Source organism: Pleurodeles waltl, chromosome 4_2, assembly GCF_031143425.1.
Source record: "Pleurodeles waltl isolate 20211129_DDA chromosome 4_2, aPleWal1.hap1.20221129, whole genome shotgun sequence".
Taxonomy (NCBI): Eukaryota; Metazoa; Chordata; class Amphibia; order Caudata; family Salamandridae; genus Pleurodeles; species Pleurodeles waltl.
The window spans coordinates 428,706,899-428,726,894 of NC_090443.1; the positions used below are offsets into that span (position 1 = coordinate 428,706,899).

At 48.5% G+C, this 19,996-nt stretch overlaps 1 protein-coding gene across 1 annotated transcript in view; it reads left to right on the forward strand.

Annotated features, from left to right (window-relative positions):
* NOTCH3 (notch receptor 3) overlaps nt 1–19,996 on the forward strand; it is a 190,294-nt gene that overhangs the window by 15,970 nt on the left and 154,328 nt on the right. Inside the window, exon 2 of the mRNA XM_069231695.1 lies at nt 13,484–13,565. Within this exon, the coding sequence (XP_069087796.1) occupies nt 13,484–13,565 (82 nt within the window). The remainder of the gene's footprint in view (nt 1–13,483; nt 13,566–19,996) is intronic.

The following is a 19,996-nucleotide window of genomic DNA, read 5'->3' on the forward strand; positions in this document are numbered from 1 at the left end:
ACTACAAGGAGCGCAAGACTGCTCTACTGAATGGATAATGACTTAAACTAGCAGGAAGGGTGTTACACCACCGGTCTGCACATCCTTCGTGAGACCTCGTCTGCAGGATAGTACCTGGGTGTGTGGCTGTATCTCCGGGGGCATAAAACCTTTTGGCAATTGTTCAAAATTAGGTAACCAAAAGTGTACATTATTGAAACTTCAAGCGCAAGAACACTGAGTATGTTTACTCGTTTTTGTTAGGAAACAGCCGGGTACATGGCTTTTCTGGAGGCCTGGTGAAGATTTTACTCCTCAGTGGAGTCCATGTTAACGGATCTTATAACTTTCCCACAGCGGTCTGTAGGAGTTAGCGTTATAGCACCTCTGTATCTCTTGAGGTGGAGCAATTGGTCAACCATCTCTTAATTTTTCCAACTCTACCATGTGGTCATGCATGGTTTGGCTTCTAAAAAAAAAAAAAGTGTTGATGTGTGGGAATGAAGATCTTGTGTGGCCGTACCGTTTCCTTAAAGAGTGTTTGAAAAAAAAAAAGCGCTTCGGCTTTGAGCTTGGTCCCACCAACCCATGCAAGTGAAGACGTGTTGGTAGTCCGAGGCGACTTGGACGTGTTTCAGACGCGAGCTTAAGCATTGCATGTGACTGCTGTGCGCAGTGGGAAGCTTCCCGCACCATTGGTCACCGTCTTAGCTGCCATGTGATGGCAGCGTGTGCTGTGTAGCAGCGTGAGACCAAAGGCCAGTTGAGGTCACCACTTGGACTCACTGTTAACATAGCATGGACGCCTCCTCAGGGTGAGCGGCCTCATTTTAGGCCTTCTGGCCTCAACACAGCACCTCGTGGCCCTTGATGACTGCGGTTTTCTGAGCAGCTTCTTTGAAGAGCCCGGCAGTGTGGGCAGCTTGTGCCAGGCTTGCATGGGGTGTGGTCGCTTATCCTGAATGAATTCCTTCTTGCGCCCGTCTAGTGTGGCAGTATACATATTCAACTATCAGATCTGGCTGTCTTTCTCGACGTATCAATACTCCATGACTGTTTAAAATGGACATTCTTATCATTCAGTTTGGTGTTTTTTCACTTGGGGTGCACCTTTTCACTACCTTGGTTTTGTCCCCATTGCTTGTTCTTTTGTCTTTGAAATAAAGATATTGTTCAGACCCACAGGATAAGTTCAGGTACTGGATGCTGCCTCCTACTACTTGGACACATATTAGACAGATTCTCAACTGTCTCTACATTTATAATTGTTGCCTGATATTAGTTATTCAAATGCAGTATTTCCTGCCTGACTCCATATTGTTAGTAAATGAGTTTCACGTGAATGCTTGTTTCATGTTCTAGTACCCCATGTTCGCGTGAACATTTGGGTTGCTCTTGTGATATACCAGTCTTCCAGTTCCAGGACACCACCCTTGGCCCTGCTCCAGTAAGAATCTTTTAGGTGGCCTATATCCAAAGAAATCTCCTAATGCACAGGGTAAACTGAAATGCTTCTAGTCCATGTTTGTCATTTTTGGATGTTTTAACAGGACGTGCTCTGTTTCTGTTGCAAGTGTGATATTCCTTCCATTCTTTGAATAGAGTTATTAGCTGTGCCGCTTGGTGGCGTACTAGTGAAGGGGAGTGACTTCTTCGGATTACTTCAGACATGGGGAGGCTCCTTTACTACTCACCCAGGGCATCAGTGCTGGGCAGGCCACTCTGCTCTGATCCTTGGGGGTTTCTAGGACCACAAACAGTTGTGTAGTGATGCAAGGCTCCTCTTTAGTTCACCCTTTTGGAAGTGGCTATTGCGCTGGCAGAAACTGCACCCTTCCATCTTGCAAATTTGCCTTCGTTGGGTGTGGCCCTTCTATTACTCCTTTTGTGGTACACCTGACATGAACAGTACGCTGCTGATGGAAGTATAGTCTCCGGAGTAATTCGGTTGTCTTCGTGCGCACTTTACAAATGCATTTGACTGGTGCAACCCTTCCACATACAGATCCATTGTAGTTGACTTCCTGGTGTGGGTAGGCTTCCAGAGGGCAGGTATTGCTACGTATGCACCTTGGCTTGTTTACTTAGTACTTGGTAGGTGGAGACTCGTGCATCCTTTCCAAACACCGGCCCAACAAGTGGCCATTGGTGCTTAGCGATGCTTCCTGCGTGTGAACCTTCAGAGGTCTGTTATTGATACACATGCCTTGTATGTTGTGCTTCAGCATTGCACAGGTTGTCCTTTGACAGGCAGCTGTTATTATAGCCTTTCTGCCCATTGCTCAGGGTATACCGGTTGCTAAAGGCCCTGAATCTGAGTTACAGCTAGGGCCACTGGAATTTTATGGCAGGAGAAGGTAAAATTATGCGGCAGGGGTAAGTAAATTATGTGGCAAAAAAAGCCAAATTGTGCAGCTTACTGCGGTACAATTTGTAAAGGTATTTCATCACTGTCAAACGTAGCACCTCATTAGTACCCATGTAACATCCAAATATGGCAATAAGCATCTGAAAGTTTCTAGTCCAGCTTTGCTAAAGGACCTTCCATTACTCAGCAGCATGTTACTACATTTGTAGTAACCATTTAACTGTTTGAGTTAGAACTAAAATGTTTTGTTTTTGGTTAAAATCTGCAGATTATGCAACAGATGATTGTTTATATGGCAAAGCTATAAATATGTGAAAATTGTCGCAGCAGCACAATCACATAATTCCAGTGGCCCTGGTTATTGCCCTGAGCTGCCGGCAAGTGCCTATAATGAGGGTGAGGGCCTTTAAAAACCCGTACAGATGAGGCAGAAGGGCTATAAGGCTATTAGAAATTCCACCCACTAAGAATGGAATGTTCTAAATTAAAAAGGTAGCAACACAGAGACAAACATTGCAATATTGGAAAAAGAGGATGTATACCAGCCATTATAAACCCGCTGCCACCCCAATCTCTTCAGTGGAGCTCCCAAAATATTCTTACAAGGTTTAGTCTAGGGTCCAGGTTTTTCCTGGGTGCTGGCTCAGCCTCAGTTCATCTACACCAAGGGTCTGCAGCCGTTTGTATAATAAGATCCATTTATGTTCCACAAAAATAATCCTCTGCTACTCAAATTATCACCGTTAAGAACAGTAACCACTTCAGACAAGATCCCATTGGTGCCCAATGCATGCAGGATCTCCAGCGTCAGGCACGGTCACAGGCAATGCCAAGAAAGCTGCATCAAGTTGCATTTCTAATGCATCTACATGTTGCAGTAATGATGTAAGCAATACCCTCGCTTACCTGTCAAAGAACATCGGTATTAAGACTACCCAGCGGAGCACGAGTTACCGTTTAAATATCAGGCTTATTTTTTTTTTTCTTCAATCATCAGTTTATTGTGGGACTACACACGTTTTACATGTAAACACATCCTTTTCAATTTTAGAAGATGAGCGGCCAAACAAATGCTAAGTTGGGGTACACATGCGGAAGCTGTTCGTGGATGGCCTGTGTGCTACCGGCAGCTTCTCTCGCTGGAGAACCCGCGGCCCCACTCCAGCCATGCTGGCGTCCTTCGCTAACCATCGGTGGAACACGACTGTGAGCAGATGGCGGCCGGCGAGCCCGGGGCCGTTGTGTTCTCGAGGAGGATGTGGGGAGCAGCGGCTTCCGGCTCTTCCTTGGCCTTTCCACATAGTTCAGTGAGCAGGACCTAGCAGGGAGGCTGAGGCCTAATGTGGCAACTTCCACAAGCGGCACGCGTCGCGAGCTAGCGTCACTGTCTGCGCACAAACCTGGCACTTGCAGCCTGAAACGTGGCTCTGCGGAGTGACGCGCCGGCTTCATTGACCTGCACGCACCCGCCAAGTCGCAGGACTGACCCCAAGAAGGGACACCAGGTGGGCGCCCGTTCTGTTGGGTTGGCGGTCGTGGTTTTGCGCCTTTTAAAAAGTAAAGTGCAGGTCTTGTGAACGCGCCATCTTACGCTACCCGAGTTATGTGCTGTTTATTCTCTAGCCCTTCCCAAGTGAAGCCTGGGGTTGTGGGCCAGGGCTTGAACCTATGTGTGGGGTGAAGGGTAGTGCACTTATGTGTGCCATGTTTCTGTTCACTGTAGAACCCAGAACCTGCAAGCTCCCTTCTGCCATTGCATCCTGTTCTGGTCTAACATTCGGAAACTCGAGTAAGGCTTTTAAAAGCGATTGAGATGCGTGTTTACCGCAAAGATCGCTCAGGGTTCAGTCGTGGGCGCACACCCCCGTACTGCTCTGGTGCGGCATGCAGGAGCTTCGTGCATAACTCCACGGTGGCTTTGTCTTGGTAGCGGATCCAGAAATCACTGAGGCTTCGGCTGTGTGCGAGGGCACATTTTGCATCTGTGACATGCTTTTTGACGAGCACATGCTCTGTTATAGAAGCTGATTCAAATTTTCTTTTTTTACTCTACTTTTGCGCATTTTTTTTCTTGTGGAACTAACTGTTGCTTCCGTGCAGCTGTCGGAGTCCAAGATAAAAGGTACTGCCGGGACTGGTTTTATTTTAGCTTTCTGTGACTTTTTTTTTTAGTTGTTTTCATGAACTGAGATTCTGCTGTTGTTACTTAGTTGCAAAGCTTATTTTACTTGTGTATGTGCTGTTGCGATTTGTATCTCATCGTAAATTCTAAACGCAATACTGACTACCACAATCTCGATATGACACTTGCATCCTTGCACGCTGCAGACATGAACGTGGCTGCGTGGATGGTTCTATCCTCGGTATAAGGTTCGTTTCGGCATTAGCGGTGTTGAGATTTCTAGAAGCAGATCAAGATTGGTGCATTTTCAATTGAGCCTTGGTAACCTACACCTATCATCACCAGTGACATAATGAAATAGTAATGTATCCAGAGTTGTTGCTTTCATGTGTTTTTTTTTTTTTTTTTTTTTTCTCCCCTACCTCCTGATTCGCAGCCGTTACAGGAACACTTGTGCAATCGAAGAGTTCTGAGAAAAATAGTTGAACATTTTTGGGACTTGTGGGGTACTCCTACCGCAGTGGTCGAGCACCTGGCAATGAAGTTGTGGCGTTATTTATTTATTTTATTTTTTTGCTTCAAGCCTCACCCAGGGCCTTGTGTACTTACACCCACCTGTGCACCCGCCCACTTCCAACTGAGGGTGCATTAGTGGGACATTCATCTAAACTTTACTGCTTGGCGTTTGTGGCTGATGAACTTCTTGAAGGTCCTACTGTGATGACTTCAGTTGTGCCACACGAGACAGTGTACCTACCATTGATGAGGCCAGGCCAGTTTATCTGTGTGATGGTTGCAACGTTTCATGGCTCGTCTAGCGCTGTTACGCTTTCAGAACTTAAAGCTTAAGCTGCTCTTACTCGAGCAGTCCTCCTCAACCCCGCTGTACTCTCTCCTGAGTGTCTGGGCAAGTTACACTAAAGTTGATCCACCGGGGAGCGAGGATAGGCGAGGTGGCCTCGGTGGGTTCGGAGCTGTGAGCCTCCGGCACCCCCAGGAACATCAACCTTCTAAAGCTCTCTCTGGATCTCCAAGTACTGATTTGGACTGAAGCGCGAGGACTTGTGCATCTTTTCTAAGATCACTAGGTACAAGCCTGGCCAAGCTGGAGTAGTGTGAATAGTAGGCATCTTACTCCGCTCACCAGCGCTTCTGACACTCTGGAGCAGTGTTGATCGAGCTCTACCCCGTTGAATGGGCTCTCTCGCTTTATGAAGTCCAGCTGGCGGACCTCCACGGGTCCCCGGAGGGTGGCATTTGCCGCTACCAGCAGGTCCACAGGGCGTGAGCAGCGGCACGTCGAATGACCTGGGACACGTAGGGACTGTTCTGGAGTACATGTTGGGCACTGGGAGTCCCAAATACTACTCGGTGGCCGAGGTCAAAGCTGTCACTCCTAAAGGTAAAAGGACGGGTGGAGGTGAGGGGGTGGAGAGCGGACTAGGCTTCTACGAGCCTAGGTTGAGAGTCCTGGAAAGCTCGTGCCTCAAATAAGAAGAAATGAGAGGGTCGATCTAAGCACTGTATGTACATTGGCAGCAGAGACTGGGTGTTCAGCTTACCTCGAAGCACTATATGTACATTGGCAGCAGAGACGGGGTGTTCAGCGTACCTCCTTTCTTGCAGGCTGCTGACCGACCATCCCAGAGTCTCTACAGTACCCGCTTCATGCCTAATCCTTGCTCTTAATGTGAGGCCACCACACATGTGTTGGGGTTCGAGGACATACAGCATGAAGTGTAACATGTCCGCCTACCTGTAGGGAAAGGCTTGGGTAAGAGATATGGTTTAAACATGTTCTTGATGGGAGACCCTGTGCGATAAACAAGCCCCGTGCAGGAGTGAGGCGGTTTTGGAAGCTTCCCTGCTAGTAACCACTGGAGCAGGTTGTCCAACCCCATCTACTGCTCTCCGGAAGTGAAAGAAACTAACGATGGCCTTGTGTCAGTTGTGGAAAAGTTGGAGTGGAAAGATAAAAAGCTACAACACTTGAAGGTACCGGAGTCATGAATATGGGAGGCAGAGGGTCAGTGAGGACCTGTGTAGCTCGGGAGGGAGGTCAGGTAGGGTGGAGAGCTAGGGTGACGTGTGAGAGGAGACTGAGACATTCTACATGTTAGGCACTGAAGTGGAAGTCGGAGCTCCCTGGAAGAAACGTAAAGTAGAAGAACGGAAAGTCGAGCCCACAAGATGATCTGAGGCCCCTTCCTTCCAAGTCAAAGGAGCTTTGAAATGACTCCATGATGGGCAGTGACACGAACATTGTCTCGGTCCTGCGGCGTGACAGGCTTCACTCTGGCGTAGAGTAATGTCAGGCATGCATTTTCTTCAAAAACTGGGTGGGTAAAGCTTTCCAGCAATGCGAAGGCTTGGGTTCTGAGTGAATGCGGTGGCCATGAGCAGGCATCGCTGAAGATGCCAGGCTGGGCAGTGCGTAGCGCATGGTCTGACCGTCTTGTGCTTACTGGTAGTTTGGTCTCTTGTCTGCAGAGAAGCCAGAATAACGTCAGATCAGAGCACACTGGGTGCCCGTCCCGCCGCTCTGGACCTTTGTGTTTGCTTTCTACTGGACATGGTCTGTTCTGCACCGTCCTCTTGACTCTTGCCGTTCCATTCTCCTCACTCTCCACAGCCAATTACATGCGTCACCTCTGTGCACTAACCCTCCTAATTGGTTCTCATTTTTTCTCTTCCAAGTTGTCCTGCATTGTTCACCCTTAATTTGTGGAAGTGGGACTACACTGTGTTTTTAATTGTGCTAAACCAGGCAGCCGCTCCACTGTTTTTCGTTCTGGTGTGTACTTCACTATAGCAGGCTGCCTCCTTCACACACGGCTACCCATAGTGCTTGCACTATCAATGTGAGTTTTTCAGTTTATATTTTTCAACGCCTCGTGATCAAATTCTAATGTGCGGCGTTCAAACGCCCTTTGCCCGCTTTTACACTATAAACTACAGAAATGAATAAGTACAAGCCAATGTGTGAGCATACTGCCAAGACGTCAGCTCCAGTTCTCCCAGTGCATTCTGGTAGATGCAGTTCATAATGAGTTTGACTGACGAGAAGGGCGTTTGCCCCCCAGTGCAGATAGGAGTGACTTGTAGTCACGGACTGTACCTTCCGCAGTGGCGGCACGCACTTTTGTATTCGTGAGTAATTTAAAAAAACATGAACTGCATGTACCATAATGCAGTGGAACAACTGGTGCAGCTGCGCGGGCAGTGTGTTCTCGCACATGTGCTTTTTGTCAAGCCGAGTAGACCTTCAACAATCTCTCCTTTGTGTGTTCCTTTTAGAAAATGACGCATTCCGCGGTGTAGGCTTTCGGTGGTAATTCGCGGCTCACCCCCTCATCAGCAGTGACCAAGCGCCCCATTATTCTCGGCATGATTAGAGTCCTGGTTTCTTGCCAATGCTCTAAGCCTCGTGACAAAAGTTAGAGAACTTTAGACGGCCCTTTCCAACCTCTTTCGCCCTTTGTGTGTCGTAATTCGGTGTTTAAGGGATCGGACCTTGGTGTTTCTATTGTTCTGCGGCACGCCCCCCCTTTGGTCCTGGCAGGAATGCAGGCATACTGGGCACATGCAAGGAAGGGGTCCCAGAGGGGTTAAAAGTTCACACCCTGACCTGTGACTGGCCCCAGTACACTGCACCCGCCTCGGTTGTACCTTTTGCGCACAGGTGAGCTTATGGTGCACCCGTCCTTGCTGTGCCTGTTTTGCACAAGCAAGTGCTACAGCTGTGTAGCACGAGTAGGGGTAAAGAGCACGTGCTGCACGTCTTGTGCACAAGTAAGTTTACCTTGCACCTGCCTTTGCTGTGCCTGTTTTGCACAAGCATGTGCTGCAGCTGTGCGGCACACGTAAGCTTACAGAGCACTTGTCCTTACTGTAATCTTGCGCACATGTAAGTTTACGCTGCACCTGTTGTGCAGGAGTAAACGTACGCTGCCGCGGTTGGTGGGTGGGTGCACTGTGAGCTGTCTGAGATTGAGGAGTGTGTGGGAGATGGCGGGTGCGTCCGCCGCTACATACAGTCTGTGCTGCACCTGTTCTTCGGATAAATGGGAGGGCTTCGGTTTCCTTCCCTGTCAATCCTTTGCCTTTCATCCGCGCTCAATCTGAATTCACAATGCAACGAAAACAAACGCACAAAGCGCTAGAAGAAACTGAATCCATGAAGTGATGTCATTGGGGTGCTGTGCCAGGCGGCCAGTTTCCGGGTGTTGGGTGAGCAGAGGAATTGCCTGGCCTGTATTTTGCACGATGGGCGGGCGATGTACACCTGATCTGAAAGGAATGCTCCGGGGTTGGTGCTTTTTTTTTTTTTCTTTTTTTTTTTTCTCTTTTCTCTCCTATGCACTAATGCGCCCGTCTCAAGTGATTGACGGGTTTTTTCTCTGCCACTTCAGTGTGCCAATCGCTTCTGGGGTCGGGGAATACTGTATGTTTTTTCTTTTATTATTTATACTGTGCCAATTCTGCTTTGTCCCGGGGTAGGTGGATTCCCCTCGTGTATTCATTCCGAACCCTCTCCACAGAGCCCACCTCTCGCCAGGAAGTCAGAGCTCCCCCGTGAATACGTGTCTGTCTAGGTCTGCTGGCGATTGAGGTGCCCATCTCTCCTGAGGTCGGTGGAGTCCCCTTCGGCCACCTAAATTCAGTGGCGTAGCAAAGGACCCCGAGCTCCAGGGTCCCCCCTCAGCACAGTGGACTGGTCCGAGCTCCGGAGGGAGTCCGGAAGGGGGGCTCTCCATGTACTTTTCAGGAGAGTCCCCATCAAGTTTTGCTACGCCACTGAACCCCTTACTCCGCTTCGTAGCACTTCACGCTCGTTTCATCTTCCTTTGGCGGTTACTTGTCCTTGAAGGAGCGGCTCTGCTGATAACCCTGGTTACTCTTTAAGTGGTTTTGCTTGATAAGCTCCCACGGCGGTGCTCCGCCCCCGCTCCTTACCCGATACCCCCTGCCCCCCCCCCCCCCTACCTCCCGGAACCATCAGCGGCTTCTGCCTGAAACTGTGCTAGAAGGTGACAACCTTAGAAAAGGTTAAAAAGTCACGCGAAGGAGGTGGCAAGTGCTGTCCGGGGGGTTGGGGGAAGAAGAGACAGGCAACGCAGCGACTGATCGGTCCCTGTGCACGGGCCCCGCTGCAGTACTGGAGGGCGTGGCACCCCCGACTGTACTTGCTGAAGGGAGGCGACCCTGTGCACAACAGTGACGTATCGTAAAATGAGCCGCCCCCTCCCCCGGAATGTGATGAGGGCCCCCTAGTACTCCAATATCTCCCACACATATCGGCCCTGGTCTGAAAAGGGGCCCTCTGAAGGGTCGGAGACCTCCCGACACTGCAGGGGCCTGTGTTACTTCAGGGTGCTCGGCTCACGCAATGCACGCTGCAGTGCCCGGGAGAAGTTGTCGGGGGGGTAATCCAGTGCGCCGGGCCATGCGCAAGGGGTCGGACGCGCTCGAGTCGTGAAGAGCGGCATCTTCGGGGGGCGCCTCACACCCAGGCAGCAACCGCGCAGCCCCCTCCCCCCACACGTCAGATTGCGCTGCAGCAAGCAGGGTTCTCCCGCCCGCAGCGTCACGGTCACCTGCCCGCGCCTCCGTAGCTGTGTGCTACACCTCTAGACAGAGTCAAATACTTTTTTTTTTCTTGCTCGCCTCTGTGAAAGTCAGTTGGAAACTTTTGCAGCTTTATACCTATTACAAAATGTTCCGCACCAAGATGTCCGCGTGAAACTAGTGAGTTTTGCGACAATTTAAAAAAAAAATTTTTTCGGTGTACATACGTCCTTTCATACTAAAAACGGTTCTAGCGAAGTATTGTGCACTCTGCTTTGCAGTTTTTGCACAGAGAAGCCTTGCAATATTGTAAACATACACAAAAGGTAGTGAAGTTATGCATGGAAAAAGAGGAAAATCAGACTGTTTAAAACCAAAAAAAAACTGACATTCAACAGCTGTAGCTTACTAAGCTAATTATAACCAGGGCCTCTGCAATTATGGAATTGTGCGGCCGCTGTGGTTTTCGCATTATTATAGATATGCCACAGTCGCCACATAATCCACCCATCCTCTGTCACACCGTCTGCACATTTCAACAACAAAAAAAATTGTTTCTAGCTCAAACAGTTGAAAAGTTACTAATAATGCAGAGATGTGTATTGTCGTAAAAGTGAAAGGATTGTGCGGCCGCTGTGGTTTTCACGTTATTATAGATATGCCACAGTCGCCACATAATCCACCCATCCTCTGTCACAATGTCTGCACATTTCAACAACAAAAAAAAATTGTTTCTAGCTCAAACAGTTGAAAAGTTACTAATAATGCAGAGATGTGTATTGCCGTAAAAGTGAAAGGCCCTTTGAAAAACCTGACTGGTCACCTTTCTGTTGTTTATTGCCATATTTGGGTGTTAGAATTGGTACTATTGAAGTGCAACCATTACCCAAACACTGTTTCCAAATTTAGAAATAATGGAGCAAGACTATTACAAAATGTGCCACATAATTTGGCTATTCTTGCTGCATAATTTACTCAACCCTGCCGCATAATGTGGCCCTGTCTTGCTGTATAATTCCAGTGGCCCTGACTATAACTAGTGACCCCACCATACACTGCTTATGACCTCACGTATTAAATCACATGATGGACATCATTGATGACAGCACTGACATTTCAGACACCCAACTATAAGACCATTTAATTTTTATTTTATTTGTTGTCAATTTCAAGGGTTAATATTTTTAATGTAAGATATTACCACAGCTGACTTTAAGGTCACTTTAAACTTAATTTTTTCTGTTACTTTCTGGAATTCTTTTAAACATATTCACCACACTGAGCAAAGTTTTGGCTGTGTGCAGTGGTGGACTGAGCAAGTTTTTGGCTGTGCAATGATGGGTTGCCTGCAGGCCTGCACCCCTGCACCCCAACGCCCACAGGTGGGCAAGCACACGCTGCACACAGCATTTGGCTGTGCATAGAACGGGCTGGCCACAGGTTCTGGCCTGTGGCCAGGCCCTGCACTCAACTTCACCTGCAGAAGCTTTCTAACCTGCTTTGTACAGTGGGGCCACGTAAACTTCACCTGAGCTTGCTGGGTCCACGAGTACTATGAGGTTGCCACTTGTGCAGCAGCTCTTGTGGGAGTTCCACAGTACCTCATGGTAGTGTGGCGCTGGAGCACTGCTGCACACTTTTATTTTTTGAGCTACTGGGGGCGTGTCCTTCTGGGTCCGCAACATTTTATTCTTCAACTTTCTGCCAGCCAATCGGATTGCTCAGTGCTGGGTGACCTGTACCAGTCCCACAGTACTATGAAGGCTGACAGGAGAATAAGCACATTCTACCAATTAGAGGTCCTTATTTTCCAAATTTAAGCTTCCACTAGACTGCCATGGGACTAACCTTCCAGATGCTACAATAATTTTAACCCCTTAATGACCACTGGAGCACCTCTTTAGACCTTAATTTCTCAATTGGCTAAATGGATTTACACCAAATAATTAAAAGCACAATTTCTGAGTAAACTTCTAACTTTCTGCCAAATTAAGTGCTATTCCCTCTGTATCACTTTCAAAACTTCCTATGGAATGTAGCATGGAAAAATGTTATCCAAACCCTGCTCCTCCCACCCTGTTTGTTTGTTTTTCTTATCCCCTGCTTGTTGATTCAAACTAAAACTTAATAGGAAGGAGCTGAGGTAGATGAACTTTAAAAAAAAAATGTTTTTTTTTAAAGTTTCATCAAGGTTTGTGAGATTTGTTCTTCCTATAAAAATTCAGACATAACTATAACAACAAAGTGGCAGCCACAACTCCTTAGTATATATACATTGTATCACACTACCCTAGGTGTTTTTTAGGCTTGCTGGGTTCTACCAGCATGAGCATCTCTCACTATGCAGAGATGAACTGGAAGTTGGAAGATTAAAGGGAAACTGTCAGACTGTGAAATTTGGAAATGTCATCAGACTTCAGCAACAAAAAAAAACCTTCAGCCAGTGTTTCTGCTTGTTGGTGAATATATTTCTCGGAATCCTGCAGTGTTCCAAAGGTCAAGGCTGGGCTGGCCTATAGGACAATCAGGCAGTGCCCAACGAGCTGTGTGTGGGCTGTTGTATTATTATTTTTTTTCTTGGCAGGTGGGCGGAGTGGTTGTTTTTATTGGCTACTGGGCCAGTTTTAACTGTCGATTTCCCTGATATTATACAAACATTGCCATCAGCAAGTTGAAATCCATGGAACCTTTCCTATCTTGCTAGAACTAACCTTTAAACAGTGTCTTTACAAGTTCACAACTGCCCCGATTTGCAAGCATATTTCACATTTTTAGCTAATTCACTATTGGAGGACACTTTTTTATTTTGGTTTCCAGGCCTGCTTTCTGTCCCAACCGTGCTGATGGGAGCCCAATGTAAGGACAATGTAGAAAACCCAGATGTGTGTGTGTGTATGTGGAGGGATCTTAAGCTCTGCAGTCTAGTTCTACGTCTCGCTTTGCATGGCTTCCCTCATGACTGGGTTCCAGGTGTGCCAGGTGGTGTAGCCTTTTGTGTACAGCATTAACTAATGTGTAGTGTCTCCAGAAGTAAACTACAGGAGTGGTAAAGCAGAACTCCCAAGGTGTCAAGGCCTTCACAAGTAGGGACTTCGTGCATAGTGTTGGAGCAGCTGGACTGGTTTTAGGTCAAGGACTGTCTAGATGTCAGTAACTAGCTGTTAAGTTCCTGTTACGTTGTGGCTACTTGTAGAGCACGTGTCTCGCGTGGGAGGGTTATCCAGGCGCTAGATCAGGAAGGGACTCTGCTGGCTGAGTCCGAGCTCTAGGTAAAGAGCCAAGTCTTCAGATTCCTGTGGAAAGCGAGGGCTGGCGAGGCGGCTCTGATGTACGTGGGAAGGTCTTGCTAGGCGCTGGGCATGAGTAATTCGTAATGGGAAAATACTGAAATGGCACTAGTCCTTGTGATGTACGCCCTACTCACCCGCTTCCTTTACCTATTCCAGGTCTGCAATGCTCGAACAGAAACCGGCCCTGCGAGAACGGCGGCAAGTGTACGCTCTACTCCAATGGATCAGAGTCCTGTGTGTAAGTGGAACTTCATACATTTTGTGTTTCTTGTGAAAGCGGTCTTGTCCACGCTCATTAGTGCTCTATCGAAAGATGGCGACAGGTGCAGCCTGTTAAGTGAGCTCTTGTCTGGTTGTGGCTTAAGCGGTATGGATTGCTAAAGGACTTCTTATTAGAATTGTGCATTTTGATGGCTAAAAATGTTATTTTTTTTTTTTTTTTTTGCGCTCATTGCCAGTAGGCTGGGATAGTGCTGGCCTGAGCGCCCGCAATCCTCGTCAGTGACACATCCATGGGAGATGTGCTTTTCCTCTGGAAGAATGAGGGGGCTTCTTGGGGTGGGCATCGGGATTTTCAAGGGGGTCCAATCGGTAAAGAGGAGAGGAGTTGTGCTCGAGGTCTGGCAGACCAATGTCTCTCAACGCGCCTTGCGTGGGGGCTGTGGCGTGCGATGCGACTGTGGCAAGTTATTGACGTCACTGCTTTGTTGCCAGTTGTTCACATGTGCATGCCTGTGGCCTTTGAATGCAGGTATGAAAAAAATAACATCAACTTTTCTTTGTTAGGAAAACGTTTGTTGGATGCATGCTTCCTTTAAAACAGAAGAACAATAAACCTTTTTATGTTTCTCAGTGTTACTTGAGGTTTTTATGCCAAATCTTTTGGAAATAGAAAAGGGGACCTGGCTTTGAAATCGTGGGCTTTGTGATGGGAGCAGCAGGAGGAACGCAAGAGTCGTGCTTGGGTATTGTCATGTGATGAAAAGGAATTCCTGCCTTGGAATAAAACATTCTGGAGCAAGGCATGTGCTGGAATATCCTGTGTATATTGTTGCATTGCCTGACTTAAATAAGCCCTCGTGTTTCTTTTCAAAGTGGTTCGAAAGGACTTCACTTTCTCGTGTTTCAGCATAAATATTTATTGCACTAGAACTTCCGTGACTGCTGGGAAAAGTAATCAGAGGCTAACGAAAATATCCGAGGACTGACCACAGCAAACGTTGTCGCATGTTTGTTTTGTTCCATCTGCACTGGCCCAAAAAGTCAAAGTGCTAGTTTTAAGTCCTGGCATTTCACTTCACAATCCGTGCAGTGTGGGAGATGAAGCTGTTGTCCAACCCACATGCACCATTTAACTGCACCAGCTGCTGATAACTATATTTTCTGAAAAAGATCCACCTCACCAGTTTATATGGGCAGTCTGGCAGCCCCAAGTGTGTGTAATGTGTTTTCTAGAGTTCTGAAAATAACACCTTGCAATGCTGTTTATCTGTAACTATACTAAACAGGGGGAGAATGAACTGTGCATGTAGAGAGCAGGGTATTTAAAAAGGGAAAGAATGAAATGAGCATGCAAGAGAGCATTACATTCAAACAGGCCAAGGATGGATTGGGCCTGAAGGAAGCACTGTATTGTTACCTGGGGGGTCAAAGCTCCAAGAGGGCAAAGAATTGATGGACAACTGCCGAAATCGTCAGTCACCCAGAGGAATGATTCATTTTATTATTGGATTTGTAAACTTTAGTTTGTGTCTGGTAGCCTTATCTGAGCACTTCACTAAGGAAAAGCTACGAAATAAATAGTCATTAATACTACTCATTTTTTGCCCCCACATTTAATTTTTGCCAACGAGGCTGAGGAGTAAATGGACATGAAGCCTGCATCTCACAAGGACCAAGTATGCATCTATCTCGCCATTCATGCATGCCAGTGTGTGTACAGCCTAGGACTTAGCGTATCATTAACTGGATGTTTCCTACTGTCTGGGGTATGTCTGTGCTTGGGTGTGTTTGTGTGCGCGTGTTCTGCTCAGTCTGTTGCTCTCTGCGTAAAGTCCTGTATGTACATTAATCTGTGTTTATGGGTGTCTGTATCCATTCTCGTACCTAGTAGATGTGATTTCTACAGGAAAGCCAAATATTACATGGGTGATGTTGCCCCCCCCCCCCTCCCTGCTTGATTCCTCTAGAATTTAATGTCTTGGGCAAAGGATCGACCCCTCATCAATTCTATAACTTATGACCTCCGTTCCCCCCCCCCCCCCCCCCCCCCCGTCCGTCATATTTGTCCATTCCCTTGTTTGTCTGTCCACCTGTTTGTCTATCCCTTTTTGTTTACTGCAGGACAATAAAAGGGGTAAGGTTTAAAAGCTTTGTTTTGGTGGCACACTAGTAGTGGTTCAAGCCTAGGTTACTGAAGGGCTACTTCCACTTTACTGCTGAACTCTGTTCACCCTTGACCCCTCGGAACCAACAGTTCTGTTTAGTACACAGCCACTTACTATGGCTTAAAGCGGCATCTCCTGAATGATTACACAATGTAACCCCCAGATGACATTAAACAAAGCAACATTCAGGAGTGCGTTTTGGGGGTGATTGTGAGAGCTGCAGGACTGTGTAGAGAGAACACTTGTTTTTTCTCTTCATTGGGTGGTCCCTTTAAAGTAAGTGGCCAAAGATGCTTTTCATGCAGCACACTGAGCAGAGTCACCTGGCACTTGAAGTAGGTCCTGAGCGATGAGGGCCAAGGCATGATGCAGTCAGAGGTACCATTTCGGTATTGTCCCTCTGACCATGCTCCTCTAGAAACTCCCCATCGTGGATGGTTCCAACACATCACATCACGCGGATGCTGGCTCATATCGAGTTGATGCAGCCCTTCAGCTCGTGATCCTAAACCCATTGTGGAGCGTGATGTGGAATTTGAAAAACGTTGGCCATGGAGCTTCTTAGCTCAGCCTTGGGCCAATAATTACCACAGTCCTGATGAAGATCCCTCATGTATGTGGGATCAAAACGCTGTTGACAATTGGCACAAGTGTCAAATTAATTCTAACATTGTGCGTGGGCAGTGTCTGTGATTGCATTGTATTGCACACTTCAAATAATCGTATCAGAAATGTTGGGGCACTGAGAACTTGTTGTCCCTCACTGATTAGCCCCTGAATTTGATATTGATTGATGTTTATATGGTGTATTCAATACAAAGAACTTTACACAAAAGAAATAGATTACCACTGCTTTATTTTTTCCGTATTCAGGTTGTTGCACTTCTGGTAGTGATGCACAAAACCGATGGCAGGCACACTCTAATGCGTTTTAATCCAATGGCTGTTGATTTCAAGTGGCATGGCTTCTTCTGCCAACTCTACTGCCCTTGAGATTTTTTTTTTTTAAATAATCACAAAAGCTCAAGTTATACTTTTGGTTACTTTTTCCTGGGCTGGCTTGACAAATGTTAGCAGCTAGCGATGTTAGTTTAGGAGTGTCCTATATAAATGGGTATTGAACATTCATGGAGTCTGTTTCTCTTTTATGGGTGTGTGACTTGGTTTCCGAATATTTCGTTTTATTATGAATATTATATTTGTGTTTTGTATGCTTTGTATTCGTGATTTTACATTTTAGCGTTAGTGTGTACTTTAATGGCTTATCTGTGTGACTATAGTTCAATCAGGCAGTGCCTGAAGGGTTGGTCTGACAGATCAGTGTATGGCCCCTTTTTTTTGTGGCTGTTTGTGGTCCAGTTTTAAGGCCAGGTGAGTAGATTTTACTGTTGATGCATCTGATGTTACCACAATCACTGCTTGTAGTAAGTATAAATGTATAGAGCCACCAATGACGTGAAAAACACCTGTAGGGCGTACCTTTAAAATTTTATGACTGTACGGTTATGCCAACGTGAGCCATTTTTTTTTTTTACGCTGATTCGATAAGGAAGGACACTTTTAGGGCCATATGTACGAACACATTTTCCCATAGACACAGAATGGGTAAAACCCTTTGCTATATCTGTCCCTTAATTTGGTGGCAAGGCCTATTTTGTGCCCCAGTTCGACCCTGGTGATTCTGTACACTGCCCACCGTCTGTCTTGTTGGTGGTGGGTATGGGGGGGGGGGTCTAGTTTATAAGCCTTCTATAGCCATGGTGGTTAGTTCTTGGTCCCACGTCCTAAGAGTTGGGATAACCTAGGGTACAAAGCATAAACCACACAAACTACTGTGAAGTCGGGGCGCGTGCTCATCCATGGGGTTCGCCCTAGATCATGTGAAGGCTCTTTCTGTGCGGGGGCACTTTCTTCGTGAGCGCAGAGAGCGGTGTCCCCGTGGAGTGCGGTAGGGGGTGTGTGGTGTGCATTTCCCCTACACCCGAGCTCTGTGCTGCGAGGCGCTGTCGGGGATGCGCACTCCCGCGTAGCTTCACTCCGGGGTTCTGTTTAGTGTCTGGATGTCTGAACGGGGGTCGTGTCTTGCTCTCTGAAGTTAAACATTCTCTGCAGACTCCGGAAGTCTGCGTGACATCTTCCTCTGTGGCATACTTCGGGTGACCTCAGCAGGACTTTCCCTCTTTCCACACTAGCTGACCTCCTGCAGCTGTTTCCTGCCTGCGCTCCCTGGGAGCAGTTCATAAACTGCCTATGAAATGGTGCCGGGCCTGCTCCGCTTCTCGCAGCTCCGCCTCTTTAAACCTCCCCTCTTAGCTCCGTGCCGTCATTTCGCCTCACACCATGGTCCTTCCTTTTTTTCTCTTCTCACAAAGTCATGATACACAAGACATCATGTGACCCGGGTTTGGGCGACAAGCCCGTTGCAGGTTGCCTTTTCCGTAGTATTTGACAGGCTGGGGTGACGCAGTCCGCTCCTGTTGCACTCCTTGCCAGAGGGTCCCGCCCCTGGGGTCCCTTGGAACCCTGAGTGTCTCCCGCCCCGGTGCTTCTTTCCGTACCCCCTCTCTTCTGTGGGTTTAGGGCGATATTAGGCTTTGGTCGCCTTATTTTCTGTGCTTGTCTGTTCTGTCTTCTCCTGACGGTGTCTGGGTGATATTTCTACCCTGGACGTGGGTGCTCTGTAATAACGCTTGCCCTCCACCACACAAGGATACCCCAGTAATGCACTCCGCTGGCACGGGCTGGGGTAATAAGGATGCCCCTAGTGAGCCAGCTCGAGGCCCCGCTTTACGACTGGCACGCCGCTGCTGCGTCAGAGCGAGCACACTACTGATGCTCGTAGTTGTGAGTGTGAAAGGCCTGTAAGTCTTGTGGTCCGGATCTGCGAGTCCGCGGTAGTGACACCAGCCGGCCACGGCCACATCCCGAGGTGTGGGGGCAGCTTGTGCCCCGCTGTGACGAGCCCAAGGACGGACCCGCCGCTCCCCGAACCCCTCCAGGCAGAGCGGTTGGACGCGGTTCCCGCACTTGGTCGTGGTGTGTAATTTATTCAGTGAGTAATGTGGGAACGGGAGGCCTGTCCCGGGGCGTGCGCTGCTCTGGCCTTCGCGCAGCGCTTTCATGGCCCTGTCTCTGATTGGGAAGGAGACGGGGCACCCAAGGGGGTCTGCACCGCATGGGGGAGGCCGGGGGAACAAAGGAGCAGCAATGCAACGTGGGGGGCGTGGACAAGCTGGTGTATATTCTGAAGCTTGCCAGACACATTTACCCACAAAAAATACAGGACTGCAAGGTTTCAGCGCTCCTCCCTAAAAGAAACCGGTTGCTTCTAGTACATGTGTCCCATTTGTAACACCCCCCGCCCCCCCCCCTTCCCAAGCATAGGACTGCTCTGCACATCTCTGCCTCTCGGGCGTAATAAAGGCCCCTACGCCGATGGAGGTAGCGGTGGGAGCTATTCCTCCAGCCCCACTCCTCTCTTCAGCGGGGACCCCATTTAGCCAAAGCCAATTGATATCTGAGAGATATCGGCGATGTGTTTTTTGGGGTAGGGTGGGGGCGCTCAATCCGTTCTGCAGTGGGGCCCTGCCATGTGTGTTGCGTCACCGCTGTCACCTCGCCCGTCTCTGACTCCCCGGTCCCCTGCTGCTGCTGCTTATCGAAGACACCTCAGCACATCTCTGTAAATGTACCCTAGTTCCCACCTGGATCACCCCTGCTGAACGACCCTTGACCTCAAGCGGAGCCTGTGAAGCCTTTGAACTGACGGTGCAGGCTGCCGTCTCCCCCCCCCCCCCCCCCCAAACACGTTTTATACGGACGGCTCAGTCCGCACCGCATGGAAACAGCACCCAGTCCCCGTGGCACCCTGCACCTCGGCGCTCCCACCGGGCGGCGGCGGGGCGGTGATTTGGCGGCAGCTCCAGCGGAGGGGAAGAATCGGAGCCTGGCAGTCAGGTGCGGACAGATTACAGCAGGTTGCACCTCTGCTCATGACTCCTGTGCCGCAACAGGTGGATGTGCCCGAGGGAGCCCCGCCCCGCAGCAGGTGAATCACCCAAACTGCTGGAGTGAGCGGGAGCCGCTCCCATGGGAAGAGCGTTGCGAAACCCAAGGAGGCTCCTACACAATTAGTGCATGGAAATCTTGAACACGCAGCCTCCGACACCAAGGACACCTGACGGCAAGGGGAATGTGATCACACAGAGGTACCACCGCAGAGAGCATGCCGGAGGATCCGGGGAGGGCTTCCACGCTGCAATGACAGGAGGCATAGCCAAGC